The 27,503-nt window shown below is 43.2% G+C and overlaps 1 protein-coding gene across 6 annotated transcripts in view; it reads left to right on the forward strand.

Annotated features, from left to right (window-relative positions):
- greb1l (GREB1 like retinoic acid receptor coactivator) overlaps positions 1-27,503 on the forward strand; it is a 233,688-nt gene that overhangs the window by 113,709 nt on the left and 92,476 nt on the right. For all 6 annotated transcript variants that reach the window (XM_055634189.1, XM_055634186.1, XM_055634184.1 and 3 more), the window contains 2 exons: positions 6,118-6,277; positions 19,479-19,685. In XM_055634189.1, the coding sequence (XP_055490164.1) occupies positions 6,121-6,277; positions 19,479-19,685 (364 nt within the window). In that variant the 5' untranslated portion in view covers positions 6,118-6,120. The remainder of the gene's footprint in view (positions 1-6,117; positions 6,278-19,478; positions 19,686-27,503) is intronic.

Consider the following 27,503-nt stretch of genomic DNA (forward strand, 5'->3'; position numbering starts at 1 on the left):
AGCACCTCCATTCAATATAATCATGGCTGATCATTCCCAATCAGTACCCCGTTCCTGCCTTCTCCCAATATACCCTAATTCCGCTATCTTTAAGAGCCCTATCTAGCTCTCTCTTGAAAGTATCCAGAGAACTGGCCTCCACCGCCCTCTGAGGCAGAGAATTCCACAGACTCACAACTCTCTGTGTGAAAAAGTGTTTCCTCATCTCCATTCTAAATGGCTTACCCCTTATTCTTAAACATTCCCTGGTTCTGGACTCCCCCAACATAGGGAACATGTTTCCTGCCTCTAGCGTGTCCAAACCATTAATAATCTTATATGTTTCATTAAGATACCCTCTCATCCATCTAAACTCCAGAGTATACAAGCCTAGCCGCTCCATTCTCTCAGCATATGACAGTCCTGCCATCCCGGGAATTAATCTTGTAAACCTATGCTGCACCCCTCAATAGCAAGAATGTCCTTCCTCAAATTAGGGGACCAAAACTGCACACAATACTCCAGGTGTGGTCTCACTAGGGCCCTATACAACTGCAGAAGGACCTCTTTGCTCCTATACTCAACTCCTCTTGTAATGAAGGCCAAATGCCATTCGCTTTCTTCACTGCCTGCTGTACCTGCATGCTTACTTTCATTGACTGATGAACAAGGACCTCCAGATCCCATTGTACTTCCCCTTTTTCCAACTTGACACCATTTAGATAATAGTCTGCCTTCCCGGTTTGCTACCAAATTGTATAACCTCACATTTATTCACATTAAACTGCATCTGCCATGCATCTGCTCACTCACCCAACCTGCCCAAGTCACCCTGCATTCTCATAGCATCCTCCTCACAGTTCACACTGCCATCCAGCTTCATGTCATCTGCAAATTTGCTTTTTCTTCTTCTTGTGTATGGCGTGCACAGCCTAAAGTTGTAGGACAACTTGTTCTATTTGATCTTATTTGATTGTGCACGCTGGGTTGATTGCATTTGTCGAAACAGGGCGGACCACGTGAAGGTTGCAATCTTCCACCCCTGCAAATTTGTTAATGTTACTTTGAATCCCTTCAGCTAAATCATTGATGTATATTGTAAATAGCTGCAGTCCCAGCACCGAGCCTTGCGGTACCCCACTAGTCACTGCCTGCCATTCTGAAAGGGACCCGTTAATCCCTACTCTTTGTTTCCTGTCTGCCAACCAATTTTCTATCAATGGCAGCACTCTACCCCCAATACCATGTGTCCTAATTTTGCCCACTAATCAATAGTCAATAGTCTATTTAAATTGTCATTTGGACCCCTGGAGGTCCAAATGAAATGCCGTTTCTGCAGCCATACATTACACACAAATAGACCCCAGACACAACATAATTACATTTTACATAAACATCCATCACATAGCCGTGATGGAAGGCCAAAAAAACTTATCTCTCCACTGCACTCTCCCCCCCCCCCCCCCTTGATGTCAGAGTCAAAGTCAAAGCCCCCGGCTGGCGATGGCGATTGTCCCGCGGCCATCAAAGCCACGCTGGGTGGTGCGAGGTCGCACACCGGGTCTTGGTGTTAAAGACCCCGGTGTGCGCTCGCAGAGTCCCGCGGCCATTCCAAGCCACGCGGGGCGGCGATGTCAGGCCCCGCTCCAGGAGCTCTTCGACCCCACAACTCGGGCGGGAGAAGTCGCCATTGCAGGAGCCCCGAAAAGCGGTCTCCCTCCAGGGATCCGCGGGCTCCCGGTGCCGCCGTCCGCAGACCCGCAGTAGCAGCCCCGCATCAGCAGCGGCAGCGGCAGCAGCAGCAGCGGCAGCGCTCCTCCACCGCTCCACCCGCTCCGGTCTCGGCCAGCTCCGCGACGGTGAGTCGGCACCAGAGTCCCGGCTTCTTCCTGTTGGAGGCCGCTCCTCGTTGCGGCCCCAACGACAACTGAGACCCGACGAGAAAAGGTCGGGTCTCCAGTGCAGGGAGAGATTCAAAAGTTTCCCCCTCCCCCCCCCCCCCCCCCCCCCCCCCCACACACACACCCCAACATAAAATAACAAAAACTACATTAAAACACAGACAAAAAATAATAAAAACGCGGACAGGCTGCAGAGGCCGCTGCTGACCAGAGTCGCGCCGCCTACCGCCTAATCTATGTGGGACCCTATCAAATGCTGTCTGAAAGTCCAGGTACACTACATCCGCTGGCTCTCCCTTGTCCATTTTCCTAGTTGCAGAAGATTAGTCGAGCATGATTTTCCCTTCGTAAATCCATGCTGACTCGGACCGATCCTGTTACTGCTATCCAAATGTTCGGCTATCTCATATTTTATAATTGACTCCAGCATCTTCCCCACCACCGATGTCAGGCTAACCGGTCTATAATCCACTGATCCTGAATCTATAGAACATTGCAAAATTATCACCAATGCGTCCACGATTTCTAGAGCCACTTCCTTAAGTACCTGGGATGCAGACCATCAGGCCCTGGGGGTTTATGAGCCTTCAGTCCCATCAGTCCACCCAACACCATTTCCTGTCTAATGTGGATTTCCTTCAGTTCCTCCGTCACCCCACATGCTCTGGCCACTAGTACATCAGGAAGATTGTTTGTGTCCTCCTTAGTGAAGACAGATCCAAAGTACCTGTTCTACTCATCTGCCATTTCCTTGTTCCCCATAATAAATTCACCTTTTTCTGTCTTCAAAGGTCCAACTTCGGTCTTAACTAATTTTTTTTCTCTTCACGAACCTAGAGAAGCTTTTACTATGCTCCTTTATATTCTTGGCTAGCTTACCTTTGTACCTCATCTTTTCTCCCCGTATTGTCTGTTTAGTTATGTGGGAGGGAACGGGAGAATCCGGAGGGATCCATGCGGGTTAACATGGAGAATGTGCAAACTCCAGACAGACAGCACCCAAGGCCAGGATCAAACCCAGTTCTCTGGTGCCGTGAGGTAGCAGCTCTACCATCTGTGCAATGGAGTCTTTCCAAAGCAAGACTGAATAGGCTGTTTTTTTTCCCCAGGAGCAGGAGCAGGAGGTCAAGTGTGGATGTGATAGTGGTGTACGAAATTATGAAGGCAGAAATAGAGTAGGTACTAAAATAATATTTGCCCTTAGCAGAGGTGTCTAAAACTGGAGGGCATAGGCTTACGGTAAAACACTGTTAGTTTTCGAGGGGATCTGAGGAGGAACCTATTTCCAGAAACCTATTTCCAGAAAAAAAACAAAAAACATTTAAGGATAAAGAGGAAACCTTTTAGGACTGAGATGAGAAAAACATTTTTTACACAGAGAGTGGTGAATCTCTGGAATTTTCTGCCACAGAAGGTAGTTGAGGCCAGTTCATTGGCTATATTTAAGAGGGAGTTAGATGTGGCCCTTGTGGCTAAAGGGATCAGGGGGTATGGAGAGAAAGCAGGTACAGGATACTGAGTTGGATGATCAGCCATGATCATATTGAATGGCGGTGCAGGCTCGAAGGGCCGAATGGCCTACTCCTGCACCTATTTTCTACGTTTCTATGTTTCAGCCTGAAGGTGGTTGGAATTGGAAATTTGCTGCCTGAGGAGGGTGGAGGGAGCAGAGGCTCTGACATCATTTAGGAGGCACCTACAATGCCCTCTATAATGTTTGGAACAAAGACCCATCATTTATTTATTTGCCTCAGAATTTGAGATTTGTAATAGAAAAAATCACGTGTGGTTCAAGTGCACATTTTTAGATTTTATTAAAGGGTATTTTTATACATTTTGGTTTCACCATGTAGAAATTATAGTTGTGTTTATACATATCCCTCCCATTTCAGGACATAATAATGTTTGGGACACATGGCTTCACAGGTGTTTCTAATTGCTTAGGGATGTTTAAATGCCTCCATCTGGCATGTATAAGAGAGCTCTCAGCACCGTGTCTTTCTCCCAGTCTTTCCATCACATTTGGAAGTTTTTATTGCTGTTTATCTACATGAGGCCCAAAGTTGTGCCAATGAAAGCCTTTGTGAGACTGAGAAACAAGAATAAAACTGTTAGTGACATCAGCCAAACCTTAGACTTACCAAAATCAACTGTTTGGAACATCATGAAGACGAAAGAGAGCACTGGTGAGCTCACCAATCGCAAAGGGAACTGGCAGGCCAAGGAAGACCTCCACAGCTGATGATAGAAGAATTCTCTCTATAATAAAGAAAAATCTCGAAACATCTGTATGACAGATCAGAAACACTCTTCAGGAGTCAGGTGTGGATTTGTCAATGACCACTGTCTGCAGAAGACTTCATGAACAGAAATACAGAGGCTACACTGCAAGATGTAAACCACTGGTTAGCCGCAAAAAAACAGGATGGCCAGGTTACATTTTGCAAAGAAGTACTTAAAAGAGCAACCACAGTTCTGGAAAAAAGATCTTGTGAAGAGATGAGACGAAGATTAACTTATATCAGTGATGCCAAGAGCAAAGTATAGAGGAGAGAAGGAACTGCCCAAGATCCAAGGCATACCACCTCATCTGTGAAACACGGTGGTGGGGGTGTTATGGCCTGGGCATGTATGGCTGCTGAAGGTACTGGCTCACTTAACTTCATTGATGATACAACTGCTGATGGTAGTAGCATAATGAATTCTGAAGTGTATAGACACATCCTATCTGTTCAAGTTCAAATAGATGCCTCAAAACCCATTGGCCAGCGGTTCATTCTACAGCAAGACAATGATCCCAAACAATGATCCCAAACATACTGCTCAAGCAACAAATGAGTTTTTCAAAGCTAAAAAAGGTCAATTCTTGAGTGTCCAAATAAATCACCCGATCTGAAACCAATTCAGCATGCCTTTTATAGGCTGAAGAGAAAGCTGAAGGGAACTAGCCCCCAAAACAAGCATAAGCTAAAGATGGCTGCAATGCAGGCCTGGCAGAGCATCACCAGAGATACACCCAGCAACTGGTGATGCCCATGAATCAAGCAGTCATTGCATGATTGAATGAATGAATGAATAAGTTTATTGGCCAAGTCTTCACATACAAGGAATTTGCCTTGGTGCTCCACCCACAAGTCACAACATGTGACAATTATGAATGTCACATACAGCTGTTGAATTTTAACAGGGCCCACTCTTTGTGCTGTCTTCTTGTTTCCTCCCTTCTTGGTTGGCAATTTTGGATGCAGATGGCCAGATATTTATGTGAATCTGAAGGAAGTAGTAACAATTTTAATTATTTCACAAGCTGGTAAAATTATTTGAAGAAGGGTTTCGGCCCGAAACGTTGCCTATTTCCTTTGCCCCATAGATTCTGCTGCACCCGCTGAGTTTCTCCAGCTTTTTTGTGTACTTTCGATTTTCCAGCATCTGCAGTTCCTTCTTAAACAAAAATTATTTTTTTGTTGCCTCTCTGTGATAATGTTGAAAATGTTGATATTTGCTGGAGTTTGATTACACAGAAACCAGTTGGCCATTTTATATTTGACAGTAATGAAAAACTGACACCAAAGGTGAGCCAATTTTGTTCTTATTCGAATCCCAAGTGCATAATGTTAATAAATTGCAGTGAGTTTTCCAGATTTGGCAAACCGTTTTATGATTCTGTGATCATGGTTAGTCTAGTTTTAGGTTTTTAGTTTAGTTTAGTAATACAGCTCGGAAACAGGCCCTTCGGCCCACCGAGTCCGCACCGACCAGTGATCCCCTCACACTAACACTATCCTACACACACGAGGGACAATTTTACATTTATACCAAGCCAATTAACCTACAAACCTGTACGTATTTGGAGTGTGGGAGGAAACCGAAGATCTTGGAGAAAACCCATACAGACAGCACCCGCAGTCGGGATCGAACCCGGGTCTCCGGCGCTGCAAGCACTGTAAGGCAGCAACTCTATCGCTGTGCCACCGAGTGCCCTGAAGCAGTTAACCATTTCTACACAGAGTGACTCACAGTGATTGCTAGACTATGAAAAATAAAGAGGAATTTTAAAAAATGACTTTTGTCTAAAGTGAGAAAATAATACTTTTTGGATTATGTTTATTGTAAATGATTCTTGAATTTTACTGGACCTTGGCTTTCTAAGTACCCCTGGGAATTGTATTCAGAATATGATAATCAAATCTTTAATTTGTGTTATTATATACATTATGTTGTTTTTTCTTATTTTCAGACCATGGGAAATTCATATGCTGGGCAATTGAAATCTGCGCGTTTTGAAGAGGCTCTTCACAATTCAATCGAAGCGTCACTTCGTTCCAACAGTATTTCTCCTGAACCAATTTTCTCTCAGCTTTACCTTGAATCCGATAAACCACCTCTGTCCCCTCAAGGTCAGGATAGCCATAGTTTGATTTCAATGCTCATTAGGGGAAAATAATCGGTTTGTTCAATATTGTATTCCATGACAGACTTGCCTTTTTGCTTCCACATTTACTTCCTATCTGAAATTGTGATACTAAATGCATGAACATTTTTCACTGACTATTGGAATGTGTTAGATTACTTGCCTCAATTTATGTATTGTCTCAGTGGGTACATTTTGGGGTAGGTGTGGTGATTGTACTTTTTATGTGTATATATCTAAACCTTCAATGCAATTTGTTGTGGGAGGTGGTTGAATGAATAAAACATCAACTAGATTTTTTTTCACCCTGTATTTGAAGGGCAAGGCCTGCTCTTAAAAGGCAGGATCAGGAGTGACTGCTTTAATAACCTTTTTCACTTGAGACCATGTGTTCTCAAGTTGCATTTTAAAAGGAATAGCTAGTGCATTGTCATTAAACAAATTGTGAATTAATTCCTTTCCATTTTCTAAGATGCTTATAATCCTAACACAAAACACATCTGAAATACCAGTTATAATCATGTGCCAAGTTCAGCAGAAGCACAGGCCCTTCGGCCCACAATGTCCGTACTGAACACGATGCCGAGATCATCTCTCTTCAACCTGCACATAATTCATATCCCTCCATTCCCAGCCAATCCGAATATCTATCCAAAAGCTTCTTGAATGCCACTATCTTTTACAAGAATTATCCCCAGAAATGAGTAGGTTAACCTATGATGAGTGTTTATCGGCACTGGGCCTACACTCACTGGAGTTTGGAAGAATGAGGGGGGACCTCATTGCAACATACAGAATAGTGAAAGGCTTGGATAGAGTAGATATGGAGATAATATTTCCACCAATGGGAGAATCTACAACTAGAGGTCATAACTTCTGAATTAAAGAACAATCTTTTTGGAAGGAGGAGAAATGTCTTTGGTCAGAGGGTTGTGAACCTATGGAATCCTTTGCCACAGAAAGCTGTGGAGGCCATGCCAGGCATTATTTTTAAGGCAGAGATAGATAGATTCTTGATTAGTAAGCATGTCTGAGGTTATGGGGAGGAGGCAGGAGAATGGGGGTTCAGAGGGAGAGATAGATCAGCCATGAATGAATGGCGGAGTAGACTTGATGGGTCGAATGGCCAAATTTTATTCCTATCCCTTATTACCTTATCTGCCTCACCCACCACCTCTGGCAAAGGGTTCCAGGCACTTACCACCCTCTGTGTAAAAAAAAAGGTTGCCCCACACATCTCTTTCAAACTTTGCCCCTTGCACTTTAATGCTATGCCGTCTAGTCTTTGATTTTTCCATCTGCGGAAAAAAGCTCTGACTGTCTACCCTATCTATGCCTTTCATAAGCTTTGAATTTGTTTTTCAATTCAAACACAATTCTCTTGAATGCAGTTTCAAGAAGTCTTAAAACCTTCACTAAGATTAAACACGTAAGAAATTTAGACAGATAAGGGAGCAAAGAAAATCTTGCCTTTACAGGGCATCTTTTACTTCTGTTTCTGGAGCATTCAAAATTTTACATGCCAATGCAATACTTTTGAAATATATTTGCAATGCTGGTATACAAATATATTTGCTAAGCATTTTTGAAATGTGTAATGTAGCAAACTACCATAATTAGCAGTGTTACAATAACCAGATTATATGTTCTTAATAATGCACAACTGTGAGATAAATATCAGCCAGAACAAAGATTTTAAAGTGGAGCAGACTTCACAGTTTACAACCCAGCGGTATGAATATTGATTTCTCTAACTTCAAGTAACCCTTGCACCCATTCCCTCTCTGTCCCTCCCCCACCTTAGTCGTCGTACTAGTTTCACTGTCGACCTGTTGAGTTTCATTGCTTGTTATCACCTATCCCACAGCCAACAATGGACCATTGTGGGGTCCACCTTTCCTTGATCATCGTTGCCTTTTGCTTATCTTTCAGACTTTTGTTCTATGTGCTGTCCATAGCTCTTGTTTCCCTTTCCCTCAGTCTGAGGAAGGGTCTCGACCCGAAACGTCGCTAATTCCTTTTCTCCAGAAATGCTGCCTGACCCGCTGAGTTACTCCAATTTTTTGTGACTATCTAAAGAGATTTTAAACCTTTGCTCCACTTAACGCAACAGGATCTTTCACATCCATTTAGCTTGGTTGAAGAACCCAGTGCATTGTATCTGAAATTGAATGGATGGGTTGTGTGTGGGGCCAAGACAGTGTAGGTTTGTGGCAGCTGTGTTCATGCATTGGTGTTTCAACTTATTTCCCTACTCAAGCTATTAGATCTCACTTTTGGCATACACATCCTTTATCAATTGCAAGATTACCTTCCTGCCAGAATTTATCATGATGTTCTTTAACCGTTATACCCAACTTGCCTTAAAACTGACTTTTCATCCTCCCTTGCATCCATTCCTTTTTTAGTAGTTTCAGAGGTGACTGATGAGGGCAATTTGGGATCCATAGACCTCCACAAGTGCTTCATAGAGTGAGTCAGTGGGTATTTTTTAGAAGGGGTATAATCCTTTTGCCACATTTATTGGGTCTCTATGTCGATTTTCTCAGTGCCATTACAAATGTTATTTTTTCATTCCGAATGGGCAATGGATTCTCACAAGTCAGTAGAGATCTTTTGGAAGTTTTGAGCATCCTTCAAACTTTTCCTCTCTTCATTAGGAATCTTCCCCATACAGAGTTGCTAACATTCGATCTTTATAGAGTTCCAGTGCTGGGCTGGCAGATTATGTGGTCTGGTCAATAGCAATTTGGGATAGACACAAAAAGCTGGAGTAACTCAGACATCATCTCTGGAAGAAAGGAATAGGTGACGTTTCGGGTTAAGACCCTTCTTCAGACAGAGTCGGGGAGAAGGAGTCTACAGATATGGAAAAGTAAGGTGTGAAAACGACAGATCAAAGCAGACAATGCTAAGGAATTGTAGAATGGTTCATTGTTAGCTGAGGGAAAGAGGACAAGAAGGCATTTAATTAGGACAGTGGAACTGGCCGGATAAAACTAGTAATTTGGGCTTTGGTGCTAGGGACATTGGCTTGGGAGAGGATACTAATGTTCATTCACTTATTCTTCTTTTGGAATTGGAGGATTATCTGTACATAACAATGGTAGTACTTATCACAAAAATAACCTAAAAAGGAATATATTTCTGCGGGCAGATGTATTTTCAGGTGGATACTGCACTGATCCCCCTAGACAATGGAGTCAAATGCTTCAGAGAAGTTGAAAAAGGGCACCTAATATGGTCCCTGTTATTCAATCCGGGTTTCAATAATGAGCCTCTCCCCTTTTACGATGTTCATGCTTTGCTTCACTAGGCCAAACGCCGCAGTTATTTGAGCTAATCACAGAATTGGATCACAAGGTTATGTACAGAACGGCAACACACAGCAGAGTTACTGCAGTCATAATAATGAAGTGGGAGTAGATGATGTGTTTGACTTGCAGTGCACCGAGACAGGCACAAGGGTAATCACTCATTCCAATATCTGTGAATAGTCTCCAATATTATTCAGCCTCTCCCCACTGCTACATATTACAATATACGGCTTGGTGATGTAGTAGTAGAGCTGCCGTCTCACAGTGCCGGAGTTCAGGGTTCATTCCTGACTACGGGTTCTGTGTGTATGGCATTTGTACATTCTCCCTTTGACTGCGAGGGTTTTCTCTGTGTGCTCCAGTTTCCTCCCACATTCCAAAGATGTGGAGGTTTGAAGGTTAATTGGCTTTTGTGAATTGCCCCTTGTGTGTAGGATACGAAAGTAGGATATTGTTCATGTGATCAATGGTCGGTGTGGACCTTGTGGGCAGTCTTGGCCTGTTTTCACGCTGTATCTCTAATCTAAAACCTTCCTCGGAAGTGCCATCTACTGTCCAGGAGCCGCAACTACAGTAATTTAGGCAGCTCCATTAATTGGAAACTTATTGGCAAAAACATTATTTTGACTGATGTGCCTGCGCTATGGAACATGCAAGGCAGAAATATATGCCTTTGCCTCAACCACTCTAGTGGTTTGCAGCCTGGTTTGAAAAGTTAACTTCACAGAAGTTAACTCGTCATATTCCACTTGGACAGCTTATAACCCAACAGTATGAAAACACTGAATTCACCAATTTTAGGTAACCTCTAACAACACCCCCTCCACCATCTCCCCATACACACCTCCCTTTCTTTCCGCTTCTCCTTGTGACATAGTCTGGCAAGTGATAGGCGGATACAAGTGAGGGGAGTTTGATTGGACAAAGGTGGTTGGACAAAGGCCAGAGATGGAAATATAAAAAGTATGAGATAAAGATAGAAGAGGTGTGAATTGTGAAGCCAGAGGAAAGAGTTTAAGTAGAACCAAGGAACTGCAGATGCTTTTCCTTGTGGCCCACCTAGACTTGCACCAATTTCTCCGCTCCCATTTCCTCTGGCTTCACCTTGTAAGATTTGTAGCTCTTCAATCCTTTTGTCTCACATCGTTTTTCATCTGTCTGTATCAACCATCTGCCTAACCATCTGCCTATCAACCCCCTCTCACCTGTGTTCAACTATTACCAGCCAAGCTTTGTCCTGCCCTTCCCTCTCTTCTAGCTTTCAACCCCCCACCACACTCTAAAGAAGGGTCCCGAGCCTAAACGTCACCCATCCACATCCTCATGTCATGCTGCTTGACCTGCTGTGTTACTCCAGCACTTCGTGCCTTTAAAAAAAATAAACCAGCATCTGCAGTTCCTTATTTCCTCTTCTTCACATATGAGAACATTTTTTTATTATGTTACTCAATTATTATTTTTTTAAATTTGAGTAAATCATCTACTTCACTAAGTGAACTTCTGCTCAACCTGGACCTTTAAATAGGTGACGGGACATGTGTGCCTGTTAAAAGTTATTAACGTAGAAAACTCTACAACGCTGACAGATTAACTGAGAATGGAATGATGTTAAGATGAACATAATGATGTTAAGAATGATGCCAGATTCATCATAGTGAAGAAAAGGTTGAGGCTTACTGGTGAAAGATCATTGAAGACATTTACACTATTGCATTAGGTAAGGCAGGTAGGATATTAAAATGCATAGAAACATAGAAAATAGATGCAGGAGTAGGCCATTCAGTCCTTAGAGCCTGCACCGCCATTCAATATGATCATGGCTGATCATTCAAAATCAGTACCTCATATCCCCATATCCCTTTGTTCCCTTAGCGCAGAGCTAAATCTAACTCTTTCCTCAAAACATCCAGTGAATTGGCCCCCACTGCCTTCTGTTTTTCCTCATCTCAGTCCTAAATGACCCCTTATTCTTAATCTGTGACCCCTGGTTCTGGACTCCGCCAACATCGGGAACATTTTTCCTGCATCTACCCTGTCCAATCCTCTAAGAATTTTATATTTTTCTATAAGATCCCCTCTTATCCTTCTAAATTCCAGCGAATAAGCCCAGTCGACCCATTATTTCATCATATGTCAGTCCCGCCATCCCAGGAATTAACCTGGTGAACCTCCGCTGCACTCCCTCAATAGCAATAATGTCCTTCTTCAAATTAGGAGACCAAAATTGCACACAATACTCCAGGTGTGGTCTCACCAGGGCCCTGTACAACTGCAGTAGGACCTCCTTGTTATAAACTCAAATCCTCTTGCAATGAAGGCCATTGGCTTTCTTCACTGCCTGATGTACCTGCATACGTACTTTCAGTAGCTGATGTACAATGCACCCAGGTCTTGTTGCACCTTCCCTTATCCTAACCTGAAACCATTCAGATAATAATCTGCCTTCCTGTTCTTGCCACCAAAGTGAATAACCTCACATTTATCCACATTATACTGCATCTTCCATACCTCTGCTCACTCACCCAACCTATCCAAGTCACCCTGCAGCCACATAGTATCCTCCTCGCAGCTCACGCTGTCACCCAGTCATCCACAAACTTCGAGATGATACAATTAATTCCTCGTCTAAATCGTTAATATATATTGTAAACAACTGGGGTCCCAGCACCGAGCCTTGCGGCACACCACTAGTCACTGCCTGCCATTCTGAAAAGGACCCGTTAATTTCTACTCTTTGCTTCCTGTCTGCCAACCAGTTCTCTATCCATCAATACCCCACCCCCAATACCATGTGCTCTCATTTTGCACACTAATCTCTTGTGTGGGATCTTGTCAAAGGCTTTTTGAAAGTCCACATACTCCACATCCACTGGCTCTCCCTTATCCATGCTACTTGTTGCATCCTAAAAAAATTCCAAAAGATTAGTCACGCATGATTTCCCCTTCATAAATCCATGCTGTCTTTGACTGATCCCATCACTGCTTTCCATAACACCTGCAATAACACCTTTAATAATTGACTCCGGCATCTTTCCCACTACTGATCTAAGGCTAACTGGTCTTTAATTCCCTGTTTTCTCTCTCCCTCCTTTCTGAAAAAGTGGAGTTACATTGGCTACCCTCCAGTCCACATGAACTGATCCAGAATCGAGAGAACATTGAAAAATGATCACCAATGCATCCACGATTTCCAGGGCCACCTCCTTGAGTACTCTGGGATGCAGACCACCAGGCCCTGGGGATTTATCTGCCTTCAGTCCCAACAGTTTATCTAACACCATTTTCTGACTAATGTGGATTCCCTTCAGTTCCGCCCTCCCACTAGATCCTCGGACCCCTAGTATTTCCGGGAAATTGTTTGTGATTTCCTTAGTGAAGACAGAACCAAAGTACTCGTTTAACTGTTCTGCCATTTCCTTGTTTCCCAATATAAATCCACCTGTCTCTGACTGTAAGAGACCTACATTCGTCTTCACTAATCTTTTCTTTTTTACTTACCTGTCGAAACCTTTACAGTCAGTTTTTATATTCTCCGCAATCTTTCTTTCATGCCCTCCCCCCCCACCCGCTTAATTAACCCCTTTGTCCTCCTCTGTTGAATTCTACATTTCTCCCAGTCCTCTGGTTTGCCGCATCTTCTGGCCAATTTATATGCCTCTTCCTTGGATTTAACATTATCCTTGATTTCCCTCGTTAGCCACGGTTGAGCTGCCTTCCCAGGTTTATTTTTTCGCCAGAAAGTGATGAACAATTTCTGGAGTTCATCCATGCGGTCTTTAAATCTTCACCATTGCATCTCCACTATCAACCCTTTAAGTATAATTTGCCAGTCTATCCTAGCCAATTCTTGTCTCATACCTTCAAAGTCTTTTTTATTCAAGTTCAGGACCCTAGTCTCTGAATTAACCATGTCACTCTCCATCCTAATGCAGAATTCCACCACATTATGGTCACTGTTGCCCAAGGGGCTTTGCACATCAAGATCACAAACCAATCCTTCCTCATTACACAATACCCAGTGTAGGGTGGCCTGCCCACTAGATGGTTCCTCTACATATTGGTTTTAAAACACATCCCGTATACATTCCAGCAAATCCTCCTGCTCAGCACTGTTACCGATTCTATATGTCGGCCCAATCTATATGTAGATTAAAATCACTCATGATAACCGCTGTACCTTTGCTACACGCATCCCTAATTTACTGCTTGATGCTATCCCCAACCTCTCTACTGCTGTTTGGTGGTCTATATACAACTTCAACAAACATTTTCTGCCCTTGGCTATTTCGCTGTTCTACCCATACCGATTCTACAGCATCCAAGCTAATGTCTCTCCTTCCTATTGCATTAATCTACTCTTGGAGTAATCCTCTTGCATTAAAGCCTTGGTCACCCTGGAACCATGTCTCGGTAATTCCAACTATATCATATCTCTTAACTACTAACTGCGCATTCAATTCATCCACCTTACTTCGAATGCTCCTCGCAGTAAGGCACAAAGATTTCAGGTTAATTTTTCTTATCTCCCTTCTAACTTTTGCTTCTGTCCTCCTTTTATGGCCCTCTGTCTCCTTGCATTGGGTCCCATCCCCCTGCCCTGTTTGTTTAAACGTGATCTTTCCTACACTCTCTTTTCCATTAGCTGCACGGATACACGTCTACGTTGTTGACTCCACCCCCCCCCCTGTGTAGCTCCAGCAAACCTGCCTGCCAGAATAGTGAGTCCCCTTCCAATTAGGGTGCAACCTGTCCCTTTTGTACAGGTCACCTCTGCCCCTGAAGAGATTCCAGTAATCTGGAAATCTAAATCCCTGCCCCCTGCACCAATTTCTCAGCCACACAATCAGATCCCCTATTTCCCTGTACCTCCCCTCACTGGCATGAGGTACAGGAAACATAATAGAAGACTATTCTTAATTAGTGAAATTTAGTCTCCATGTTTAGTTTAGTTTAAAGATACAATGCAGAAACAGGCCCCTTGACCCACCGAGTCCGCACCGACCAGCGATCCCCGCACACTAACACTCTCCTACACTAGGGACTATTTACATTTCTTTAAATACCAAGCCAATTAACCTACAAATCTGCACATCTTTGGAGTGTGGAAGGAAACCAAAGTTCTCGGGAAAAGCTGTTGTAGGTCACGGGGAGAACGTACAAGCTCCGTACAGACAAGAACCCTGTAAGGTGGCCCTGTAAGAGTTGTAAGGCAGGAACTCTACTGCTACGCCACCACCGTGCCATCCATGTGGTGTGAGTAAACTCCCTCTGGAGTACAACTCTGGTTACCAAATTAGATATCATAAGGCAAAGCACAGTGTTTCAATATCCGAACTTCAAGGAGAAGTAGTGTTTGTTTAGAGATGAAAACTGAGCAGGAATTCTGAGGAATATTAACAATTCTCACTCTGAGAAATTGTTTACTGTGGCCTAAGGCAGAAAATCTCCAAGAAAAGCATGAAAGAAACTAAGGAAAGAGAATATTAATAGGAAGCTCAGATCCAATTTACATAGTGGATGATGAATGTTCTTGCATGGATTGCCTTGGGAGGCATTTGAGGATGATGTTATCAGTAATTCCAATAGGGAGTTTGTGAGAAAATCAATAATAGCAACATGATTATAAATCTGTGTGCTGACTTTGAATTTGAAGTCAGCCATGTGAATCAAAATGTTTTCTTCAGTGTTGTAAATTTCCATATTCCATGTGCAGTGTTTGTGATCTAATGGGGAAAGGTGTGAGGGGTTGGGATGAGATAAACAGTCCTATGTTGCTGAGCCCACAAATCATTCTTGATAGCTTGATGGCATATCAGTAATGAGGCGTTAAACATATAAACATATACCAAGTTAACATTAGAGGCTGCCATAATTTCAACGTGTTTCTATCTTTCATATTCAATGTAGAAGGGGGCCATTTCTCCCATTGAGTTTGTGAGCTAAGGTATGATTAGTATAGTTTTACTTTTAGAGATACAGCACAGAAAAAGCGCCTTCGGCCCACTGAGTCTACGCCGAGCAGCAATCCCCGCACGCCAACACTATCCTACACACATTGGGGACAATTTACATTTATACCAGACCAATTCACCTACAAACCTGTACGTCTCTGGCATGTGGGAGGAAACCGGAGATCCCGGTTAAACCCACGCAAGTCATGGGGAGAATGTACAAACTCCCTACAGACAGTACCCATAATCAGGATCGAACTCGGGTCTCTGGCACTAGAAGGCAGCAACTCTACCGCTGAGCCACGGTGCCGCCCTGCGATAATTCTCATCAGTCCCATTCTGTTTATTTCCCCATAACCTCTGGCCATCAATGTCTCCCCTCATGCACCTGGCATCCACCTACACCAGGGGTTATACACAGCAGGCATCTGGGAGGGAACCTGCGGACCCGGGAAATTCAATGGCCAAAGGACGAATGTGCTAACTCCACAGACATCACCCGAGATTAGGATCGAATCAAGATCACACCAGTCACAAAATAGTTAGTACCACACCACCAAGGCTCCGATCTTGACAATTTCAAATTGATTTTACATCTAATAAATTAAAGTGCCCCATGTGTGTTCTGAAGTGCTTCCTGGTGCATCTGTGAATAAAAAGACGCATTCCTGTTAGCCAGATGATTGTGTGTGTGTGTGTGTGTGTGTGTGTGTGTGTCAAGTTGGGAGTTTTCTCATGCTCTAGAAATCTCATCTCAGAAACTGTTGTTTCAGGAGCTTGAAAGTGCATTTTAGGATTGAGAGTGGTTGAGAGCTTTCAGTTTTCTTGGAATGTTAAAGCCTGTTAAAGTGTTAAAGTGGATCATATTATCTCATCTTCATATAATCAAAGTTACTTGTTTTAATCTGCAAGGTATTTGAAATATTCAATATTCCATTGTAAAGACTACCTGGTTAATTTAACAAGATGTCATCCACCTCTCCCACTTCCTCAGCCTATTTACTGATAGAAACCTCTTGCTTCCCAACACTTCACCATTCCAGTGATATCCTGGCTCCTCTTCCAGCAAGAGGGCTCCATAAACCTCAGCTGGTTTAAACCTTTGTTCCTCACCTATCAATCCTGTTTTTCCTGACCTCTATTTGTACCCAGCCTTCAACCGCTAAACATTTAAAACTTTCATCCTCGATTTGGAGAGGCCTTTGAATTAATTATTCCTTCTTTGTAAATTTAATAAGCTGTACAGTTTCTTAGGCCCTTATGTTAAATCAGAAGTGTCAGTGTTGCAGTTGGACAAAGGGGACTATGAAGGCATGAGAGAGGAGCTGGCCAAGGTCGACTGGAAAAGGATCCTAGCAGGAATGACGGTGGAACAGCAATGGCAGGAATTTCTGGGCATAATCCAGAAGACGCAGGATCATTTCATTCCAACGAGGAAGAAAGATTCTGAGGGGAGTAAATGGTATCTGTGGCTGACAAGGGAAGTTAAGGATGGAATAAAACTATAAGAAAAGGTGTATAACATAGCAAAGAGTAGCTGGAAGCCAGAGGATTGGGAAACTTTCAAAGGACAACAGAAGGTAACAAAAGGGGCAAGACTGGGGTGAAAAGATGAAGTACGAGGGTAAGCTGGCCAAAAGAATATAAAGAAGGATAGTAAAAGCTTCTTTAGGTATGTTAAGAGAAAAAGATTAGTAAAGACAAATGTGGGTCCCTTGAAGGCAGAACAGATGACATTATTATGGGGAACAAGGAAATGGCAAAAGAATTGAACAGGTGCGTTGGTCCTGTCTTCACTAATGAAGGCACAAACAATTTCCCAGATGTACTAGAGGACATAGGATCTAAGGAAACAGAGGAACGGATTGAAATTTGAAGGTAGACACAAAATGCTGGAGTAAGTCAGTGAGTGAGGCAACATCTCTGGAGAAAAGGAATGGGCGGTATTTCAGGTCGAGACCCTTCTTCAGACTGAAATAAATTTGCATTAGGTGAGAAATAATATTGGGTAGACGAATGGGATTGAAGGCTGATAAAACTCCAGGGCCGCATGGTTTGCATCCCAAGGTACTCAGGAGGTTGCTCTAAAAATCTTGGACATACTGGTGATCATTTTCCAATATTCTATAGATTCAGGATCAGTTCCTGTGGATTGGAGGGTAGCTAGCGAGAGAGAAAACGGGGAATTATAGACCAGTTAGCCTGACATCGGTGTTGGGGAAGATGCTGGAGTCAATTATTAAATAAGTAATAATGGCACATTGGAATAGCAGTAAAGTGATTGGTCCAAGTCAGCATGGATTTGTGATGGGGAATGTATGAAATTATAAAAGACTGGACAATCTAGATGCAGGAGAATCTTCCCAATGATGGGAGAGTCCAGAACCAAGGGGCACAGTCTAAAAATAAAGGGGAGGCCATTTAAAACTGAGATGAGAAAAAAACATTTCACCCAGAGATTTGTGAATTTGTGGAATTCTCTGCCACAGAAGGCAGTAGAGGCCAATTCACTGGTTAAATTTAAACATAGAAACATAGAAAATAGGTGCAGGAGTAGGCCATTCGGTCCTTCAAGCCTGCACCACCATTCAATATGATCATGACTAATCATCCAACTCAGTATCCTGTACCTGCCTTCTCTCCATACCCCCTGATCCCTTTAGCCACAAGGGCCACATCTAACTCCCTACCCCACCTCACAACTGACTCTCACCTCAAATTACTACCCCAATTTACTCTCACCTCCATAATTCAACTCTTTGTTCCTTGTTTGGACCAAGACTGATGTGGTCTGGAACCAAGTGGCCTGTGAAGATTCATTGCTGTTCTTTTTATGCTTTCACTAAAGATTAAGAAATCCTTGGATGAATGACTGGGAAAGGCAAGATCCAGCACTGGGGTACTTTTGAAATACTAGATTGATTGATTGACTGATTGAATGATTCAACATGGAAACAGACTGTTCAGCCTATTGAGTCCACGCCAACCATCAATCTTCTGTTCACACTAATCCTACCCCACTCTCACATCCACTCTTTACACACTATGGACAATTTATAGAGACCATTTAACCTACAAACCCGTGCGGAATTGGGATGTGGGAGGAAACTGGAGCAGCCGGAGGAAAGTCACAGAGAGAATGTGCAAGCTCTACAAAGATAGCACCTGAACTCGGGATCGAACCTGAGTCTCTAGTACTGTGAAGCAGCAACTCTACCAGTTGCGCCAGGGTGCTGCCTTCATTAATTCGATCTGACGTGAATGACCCATCATCTGAATTGAAATCCTCCTGATCAGGAAGTCCACTGCAAACCCTGTCCCTTCCACCGCTCTGCTCCGTGCCTGTTCCCTTCCAGTGGAGGCTTTTCCTGTTGACAGCCAGCCAGCCTGGATATAAGGGAGAACAATTGAGATGAGTTACTGCCGTGACATACAGAAGGACCAGCTCATTTCCTCGCTTCTGAGGAACCAAACACTCAATCTCTCTATCTTTTGGCACCCTTATATTTCCTTTTTAGTTTAGTTTATTCTCACATGTACGGAGGAACAGTGAAAAGCATCTTTTTTGTTGCGTCCACTGTGTACAGATACAGGTTGATGAGAATAACGTTTAGTGCAAGATAAAGTCCAATTAAAGATAGTCCGAGGGTCTCCAATGAAGTAGATGGTAGGTCAGGACTGCTCTCAAGTTGGTGTTGCCTGGTTCTGTTGCCTGATAACAGCTGGGAAGGAATTGACCCTCAACCTGAAGGTATGTGTTTTCAAACACCTGTACCTCTTGCCTGATGGGGAAGAGGAGAAAAGGACGTGATTGGGGTGAGGCTCATCCTCAACTATTATTTCCATGAACTTTTGGAGGTATCGACAATACACGGTTGAGCTAGCTTGAAATAATACCTGAAATTTGTTCTTAAAACAGATGTCAAACCAAAGATAGAGGAACTTAATAAAGAAATTGAAGTACATCGTTATACGCAGAGTAGCTCTTCTGGATTCCCAGCTATACAAGTTGGCAATGGACTGGATAATGAGGAGGAGGAGGAAGAAGAGGAAATGTCTGAGTCAAACAGCCCACCTATTGCCTACATGCAGAAACATGTTCCAGAGGGATCCTGCACTACTGATGGTGCGTATAGCTCTATCTTCTAAAATGCATTATCTGGCAACAGGGCCTCTGCTGAAATGTTATCTGAATGTTGATGCAGATGAATCATTTATGCTTTTTATTTTAATGCCAATCGTGAATCGTGTGAGATTTCTGTTACTTCAATTACTCATGCGGTAACCACTCAGACAGCTGATCCTTGAGACATCAACATAGAAAGGGTGGCACGGAGTGCTGGTGCATGGGTAATGCCTCATAATAAGGCCACAAGACATAGGAGCAGGATCAGGCCATTCGGCTCATCCAGTCCAGTCTGCCATTCAATCATGGCTGATCTATTTTTCCCTCTCAACCCCATTCCCCTGCCTTCTCCTGTAAATATTGCCAATATTTACAAATCAAGAACCTATCAATCTCCTCTAATTCTTAAAATTCTTTTTATTTATTTATTTATTTATTTCCCCCCCCCCCCCCCCCCCTTTTTTCTTATTTAAAATATTTAAACTCCGCAGAAAGGGGACTACCAAACAAGTCTGTTTTTGTTGTTTTACCTCCCGTTACCAGGTCCTGATACAATTTATTTATTTATTTATTTATTTAATTACTATTGCACCTCATGCTTGTAATAGGTCCAGAAACATAGACCACGTCTTTTGGAATTGGTCTGCTTTACCTGCTAAGAGGAATCTCATCTCTTCCAGGTGTAATGTTTCAAACATATTTGATATCCACATTTTTACTGTTGGTGTGGGCGCATTTTTCCAGAATTTAAGTATAAGCTTTTTTCCCATTATTAGCCCGTAATTGAATAAATTCTTCTGAAACACGTTTAGTTCAGGGTTACCTTCCGATATTCCAAAAATAATCCATTCTGGTTTTGGTACCAGTTTTATTTTGATTAATTTTGAAAAAATATCAAATATTTCATACCAGAATTTTTGGATCTCCTCTTTAAAAATACCTAATGACTTGGCCTCCACTGCCATCTATGGCAATAAGTTCCACAGATTGACTACCCTCTGGCTAAAGAAATTCCTCCTCATCTCCATTCCAAAGCTACATACTTTTATTCTGAGGCTCTGCCCTCCAGACCCAGATGACCAATGCTCCTAAATTATTAATCCCTCTTTTGTCATTAAGAAGTTGTTGCCGGCGGAGACTGTAGGTTTTTCTCAACCTTGGTGAAAATCATCACTTGTCCAATGTTGGAAACTCCCAAGGAATTGAATAAGAATTTCAGAAACGCAACAAATACCACTGTAATTGTACATCATTCGTCCCTACACCTTGGTGGAACACGTTGTAAATGTGCTTGGAAGCATATTTTGTTTATGCATTCCACAATCTTATGATATATTAACGGAGCAGCGCAGATTTAAAAAAAATGAGGTATAACTTAATAACGGGTTGCTGTCTTAATGTTGAGAAACATTCAACGTTGAACCATTTACTTCAAGTAAAGTTATCTTTAATAAGGCTTGCTCAAGGACACTTAATTGCATTACAAACTATATGTAGGTTCTTTCACTTTCTTGCTTGCTTTCGAAGAAGATTTGAGAGACAAACCAAGTTCGAGTTTTTGTAAGCTGCGGAAGGCATGATTTTATGACTAATTTTGTCAATGCTGTCTGCTGTGGTGAAAAAATTATTCTCAGCTACAGGTGCACAACCTTTTATCCGGTGTTCCGGAAACCGAAAAACTCTGAAAACCGGCCATTTTTTCCAGGATGTCGTCTGCACACCAAAGCTCGCGTTTGGCGTCAAACTTGACCCGAAACGACCCACGGTCAACCCAGGTCTGTACTACTGTAACGGCTGCCTCCTCAGCTGTAGCGGCTGCCTCCTCAGCTGTAGCGGCTGCCTCCTCCTTAAGAGACACTTAAACATCTGTAAATCATTGCTTAACTGTTAGTCAGTTAGTTTGGAGGGCTTTTATGTGAGGGGGGGGGGGGTGAAGGGGTAAACTTTAATTCTTAGTCCCCTACCTGGTCGGAGAGACGGGGAGCGGTCAATGCCTTACCGGGTCGCCATGCAGAAAGCTCCGCGGCGCTGTGGCTGCCAACTCCCAGCTGGGGCTGCGGGCAGCGCCGGTTGTAGCTCCGACCCCTGCAACTCGACCCCTGGCTGCGAGGCGCTCCAAATCCAGCGCCGCCCGCGGCCGGACGCCCGCCCAATGTTGGGAGTCGGCGGCGTCGCAGCGCTGGGATACCAGCGGGAAGCGGGCAATGCCTTACCGGGTCGCTGTGCGGTAAGCTCCAGGGCGCTGAGGCCGCCTTCTCCCAACATTCACGGAGCTGGGGCTGCGGGCGTCTGACCGCGTGCCGCGCTGGATTTGGAGCACCTCGCAGCCAGGGGTCGAGTTGCCGGGGTCGGAGCTACAACCGGCGCCGCCCGCGGCCGGACGGAGCCCCCAGCTCCGCGATGTTAGGAGTCGCCGACCAGGTAGGGGACTAAGAATTAATGTTTCCCCCTTCACCCACCCACCACCACATAAAATCCCTCCAAACTAACTGACTAACATTTATGCAATGATTTACAATGATTCCCCAGCCGCTCCAGACTTTCCAAGCCGCCCGCGCTACCTACCTAATCTACGCTAAAAAGCTTCCATTCGGAAATCCGAAAATGTCCGAAATCCGACAAGTGTCTGGTCCCAAGGCTTTCGGATAAAAGGTTGTGCACCTGTAGTACATAAAAGACGGTGTCATGTAATTATTCTCAGCTGGTGTATAACAGATTAACCAATTTTCCCAACAATTATTCATGTAGCTGGTATCAGAATGTAATTGGTATTAATTTGATACACTCAGTGGGTGCTAGTGAAATGGAGGCCACAAATAAAACAGGCTGCATACGCGGAGGGAAATGGGCAGTCAATATTTTCAATTGGAGGGTCTCGACCCAAAATGTCGACAGCCTGGATCCCTCATAGATGTCGCATAAAAGCTAAGTTTCTCAGGTTGCTCTTTTTGTTGCTAAAGATTCTATCATTTGCAGTCTTTTGTGTCTTTTTTACTATCATCCTGGACTGATTGGAAATGATTCTGTTCGTAAAGCCACTTTATAAAATTATGGGCTGTTTGCTTTAGTATTGTTTAGTTTTACTACAACATAGACTGTCAGCATTGTTGCAAACCACACCCATATTGATCATGTTAGCTTATACAGTGCAAATCATTAGCTTTAGTTTTTGACTTTAGAGACTTTAGAGATACAGTGTGGATACAGGCCCTTTGGCCCACCGTGCCAGCGTCGACCATCCTTCCACCGTACACTAGTTCCATCCTACACCCTAGGGACAATTTACAGAAGACAATTCACCTACAGACCTGCACATCGTTGGAATGTGGGAGCACCCGGAGAAGACCCATGCTGTCACAGGGAGAACGTACAAACTCTGCACAGACAGAACCCGTGGTCAGGATCGAACCTGGATGCTCTGATGCTGTAAGGCAGCAATTCTACCACTGTGCCACCCCGATTCGTCACTGTGCAGCTCCAGAAGCTGAGAGAATGAAATGAATAAATACCCTGAGCATTTTATGGCAGGGGTTAGAGTAAACCCTTGCATCTGCAAATAGCCTGTTCATGGTTTGGTTATGAATATAATTAGACAACCACTCTATATTTATCCTGCATCATCATTTATTTAAAAACTCGATTAGTAACATTGTAATATATTAGAGATGGAGGGGGAGAGGGTTAGGTGATGATGTTTCGGCTCAAGACCCTTCTTCAGACTGACGGTTTAAACCAGCATCTGCAGTTCCTTCCTACACATTGTAATATATTAGGTATTTTGACTGAAATATTATGACCATTTTGAATGTAAATGCAAATGTGAAATAATGCAAAGGATTGGAGCTTGCCATAAATATGTAAAATGGAGATTTCCTTTAAAATAGAGGATAGTAGCCACCAAGCCATGGAGTGATAGAAGGGTGTAGCTTGAGCTTGGCGCTTTGGCCCACCTAATTCACACTGACCATCAAGCCTCAAATTGGATTAATCCTACCTTAATCCATTTTATTCTTCCCACTTTCTTATCAACACATTCCAGTTCTACCATTCATTTGCACATGAAGGAAACTTGAGAAGAAATTGGCACCTGGAGGACGTGCATGTGATCACAGAGAAAAATACAACATTGTGAATCTAACAACACTGTAAATCAGGATTGAACCCATGATGCTGAACTGACCAAAGTGGGGTTGAACTTTATCACCTTGAAAATGGTTCTATATTATGATGACCGGGGTCCATTTTGCTCGGCCCGCTAAGACCTGCAGGATCTAACCACTTTAACTCCCCTTCCCATTCCCACACTGACCTTTCTGTCCTGGATCTCCTCAATTGGCAGAGCGAGGCCACACACAAACTGGAGGAACAGCACCTCGTATTCCGCTTGGGTAGCTTACAACACAACGGTACGAGTATTGAATTCTCTAATTATAGGTGACTTCTACAAACAGCTGCCTCTTCCCCGGTTCAGGTCCACAGTCCGCAACTGCATATCCACTTGGGCTCACACCTGTCTCTATCCCCAAATCAGCCTATCTGGGAACCTTCTTGCCTGAGGTCATCTGTTGCCGGCCCTAATTTGGCCTGTTTTTTTTCTCACTTACAGTTTTGTCCCCACTCTTCCCACACCAATCAGCCTGAAAAGTTCCAACCTGAAACTTCACTTGTCTATTTTCTCCAGAGATGCTACCTGATCTGTTGAGTTACTCTAGTATTTTGTATCTATCTTTGGTATAAACCTGCAGTTCCTTTTTGTTACATCTGTAGTTCCTTTTTAATATATCTCGATCAAGTGCTCATTATTTTAAATGATAAGACCACGGTATACTTTCTGTTATTTAACATGGTTGCAATGTACATTTAGCGCCAACACTGTTATGATGTGACTGCTCATGTCAACAGGAGGCTCAGGTGATGAGAATATATTATAATTAAAAACACCCTGCTCCTGAAGGGGTGGTTCATTGTGACTGGGGTGCAGATGCCTCCCTCACTATTCATGCCAAGGTTTGGATGGGAGAATGGGTTCCTGAATACTTTGGCAGACATGGCTTGGATGGAGACCTTCTCTCCATCCTCCCTCTAATAACAGAATGTTCTGCTCTGCATATCATCTTCTCAATCTCCCATTTATTTAGTATTGGAAAGGAAATTCTTGTGCAAACACAGCTGAAAGCAATTTCCTTTGGAGAAGTCTTGAAGTCAGGAAAAAGTCCTGCTGTCCAATTCCCCGTAGACTTTGACATCTTCCAGAACACTGATGGGCGTTGGAGCTCCTGCATTAGCCACTCATTGTTATTATTATTATTACAGAACACTCCTTTATCAGCAGTACTCTATCACTCACTATTAGTTATTTGGGATCAGTTTCCAAGTGCATTAAAGCCAATTATTATTGCATGGCAGTTGTGGAGCTCAGCAACTCCTTGGCAATAGTGGGACTATTCATGGGTCATGTTGCAACTGGAACATTGGAAACCTTTTCTGCAGACACTGCTGTTTAGTTATAGTTTAGCAGCTCTTTGCCTTGTAAACTTGTTTGTCTTCTCAGAGTATCATGGACTTCACAAGTGGTTCCATGAATTAAATCAGTAAGCTGTGTGTCTTGGTAACATCGTCTTATCATCTTTTTGTTAGCAATGAGCTACAAAAATTGACTAATTTTCTAAATTAATAGGAGTCTGAAGAAGACAAGACCTTTTTTGGAATCTGCTCATTGCTGTGGCTGACTGATATGTTTGTTATATCAAAGTATAATGGCATCTCAGTAAAAGGAGGAAGACAACTCAGAATAACAGAGTACATCATTTGGAATACCTTGTTTTAAAGGTACAAAATGGAAGCAGACCATTCGGCGTACCGAGTCCATGCCGATCATCAACCACCCGTTCACACTAATCCTACTTTCTCATCCACTCCTTAAGCACCTGGAGCAATTTACAGAAGCCAATTTACTTGTCTTTGGGATACGGGAGGAAACTGGAGCATCTGGTGGAAACCCTGGCGGTTACAGGGAGTATGTGAAAACTCCATGCAGAAAGCACACAAGGTCAAGACTGAACCTGGGTCTCTGGCACTGTGAGGCAGAAATTCTACCAGCTGCGCCACTTTGCCGCAAATTTGTGCCTAATTAAATTCATGATATTGGTTTGAGGTGATTGAAAGATTTGGCCTGTAGAATCTCATATCCAATCTGTGCAACTTTCCTAATGTTGAGATTTTTTTTTTAATCTAGAGAAAATTGCTAAGCACCGAATTAATCTGTTTATACTTGTATTTAGGCTAGATTAACTAAATCTTACCTTGCTTACCAAAACTGATGAGATACTCTTTAATTACCAATTTTACATATTAATAATGTGTTGGAAGGAACTGCAGATGTGCAGGAAGGAACGGCAGATGCTAATTTAAACCGAAGATAGACACAAAACGCTGTAGTAACTCAGTGCGTCAGACAGCATCTCTGGAGAGAAGGGATAGGTGACGTTTTGGGTCGAGCCCCTTCTTCAGGCAGCATCTCTGTGGTCTGAAGAAGGGTTCCAACCCAAAACCTCACCCAACATTATTCGCTATACATGCTAATAATAGTCAGTATTTATTTTTTCCGCAATGTTTTGTCTCGCTTTTAATCCTCCAGTGGTAGTTCTCAACCATGCTTTATTATCTATGTTTTTTCAGCAGGGTAATAGATCACTCTGAGTTACACACAGAGAGGAACTTAAGCAAACTAGCAGAACATCTGCAGCAGTCTTTGATTGTTTTCAATGACCACATGGATGCCAGTACCAATATATTTGGGGGGGGGGGGATATATTCATATTCATTCTCATTTATCATTTTTGGCACTTTAATCATGATAAACATTTAATTACTATACTTTAAAACCACTGAAATGTTATTGTTGGCACGCGAGCCTGTTAGGGTAATGCTAATAAAGTGTTTTAGGCAGTACACGTGACAACACTTTCTCCCACCCTGCCTCTTTGCAAAGAAACTAACCCCTACTCTCCATTTCCCTGTCTCTGCTTCATCTGTTCACAAGATGAAGGCTCCCATTCTAAAACAGCAGAGATGTCCTCTTTCTTCAGTAAATTCTGTCCAAGGTTATGGAATTGTATAGTATGGAGTACCATGGTAAAAGTGACCGAATAAAAGAGGAGATAACTTCTATTTTTTTTAAAACGCAAGTGGTGGAGATTTTAAAGAATATGGGTGGCCTAAATTTTCTATTAAAGATATGGGTGGCCCAAACATCAGACCATGATGGGAAGGATGCATCAGAGGAATGAGAGCTATGAAAGATGTATCCCTCACCCACTGTATCCCATAGCTCTGCTCTTGCTCCCCCTCCCCCAAGACTAAACAAAGATAGTTCCCCTGGGCCTCACCTTTTGACCCACCAGCCTCCGCATTCAACACATCATCCTCCAATATGAAGGTCACCTCCAACGTGATCCCACCACCTGTCACACCTTCCCATCCCCACCCTTTCGGCTTTCCACAGAGACCGCACCTTCTGCAACTCCTTGGTTCACTCATCCCTTCCCACCCAAATCACCCCCTCTCCTGGTACTTTTCCCTGCAGGAGATGTAACACATGTCCCTTTACCTCCTCCCTCACTTCCATCCAGAGCCTGCACCAGTCCAAAAGTGGCGTGCAAAAGTATTCAGCCCCCTGATACCCCTAAATAAAATCCAGTGCAACCAATTGCCTTCAGAAGTCGCCTAATTAGTAAATAGAGTCCACTTGTGTGTAATCTAATCTCAGTATAAATACAGCTGTTCCGTGAAGGCCTCAGAGGTTTGTTAGAGAACATT

This window comes from Leucoraja erinacea, chromosome 4 (genome assembly GCF_028641065.1).
Source record: "Leucoraja erinacea ecotype New England chromosome 4, Leri_hhj_1, whole genome shotgun sequence".
In the NCBI taxonomy this organism is placed as follows: domain Eukaryota; kingdom Metazoa; phylum Chordata; class Chondrichthyes; order Rajiformes; family Rajidae; genus Leucoraja; species Leucoraja erinaceus.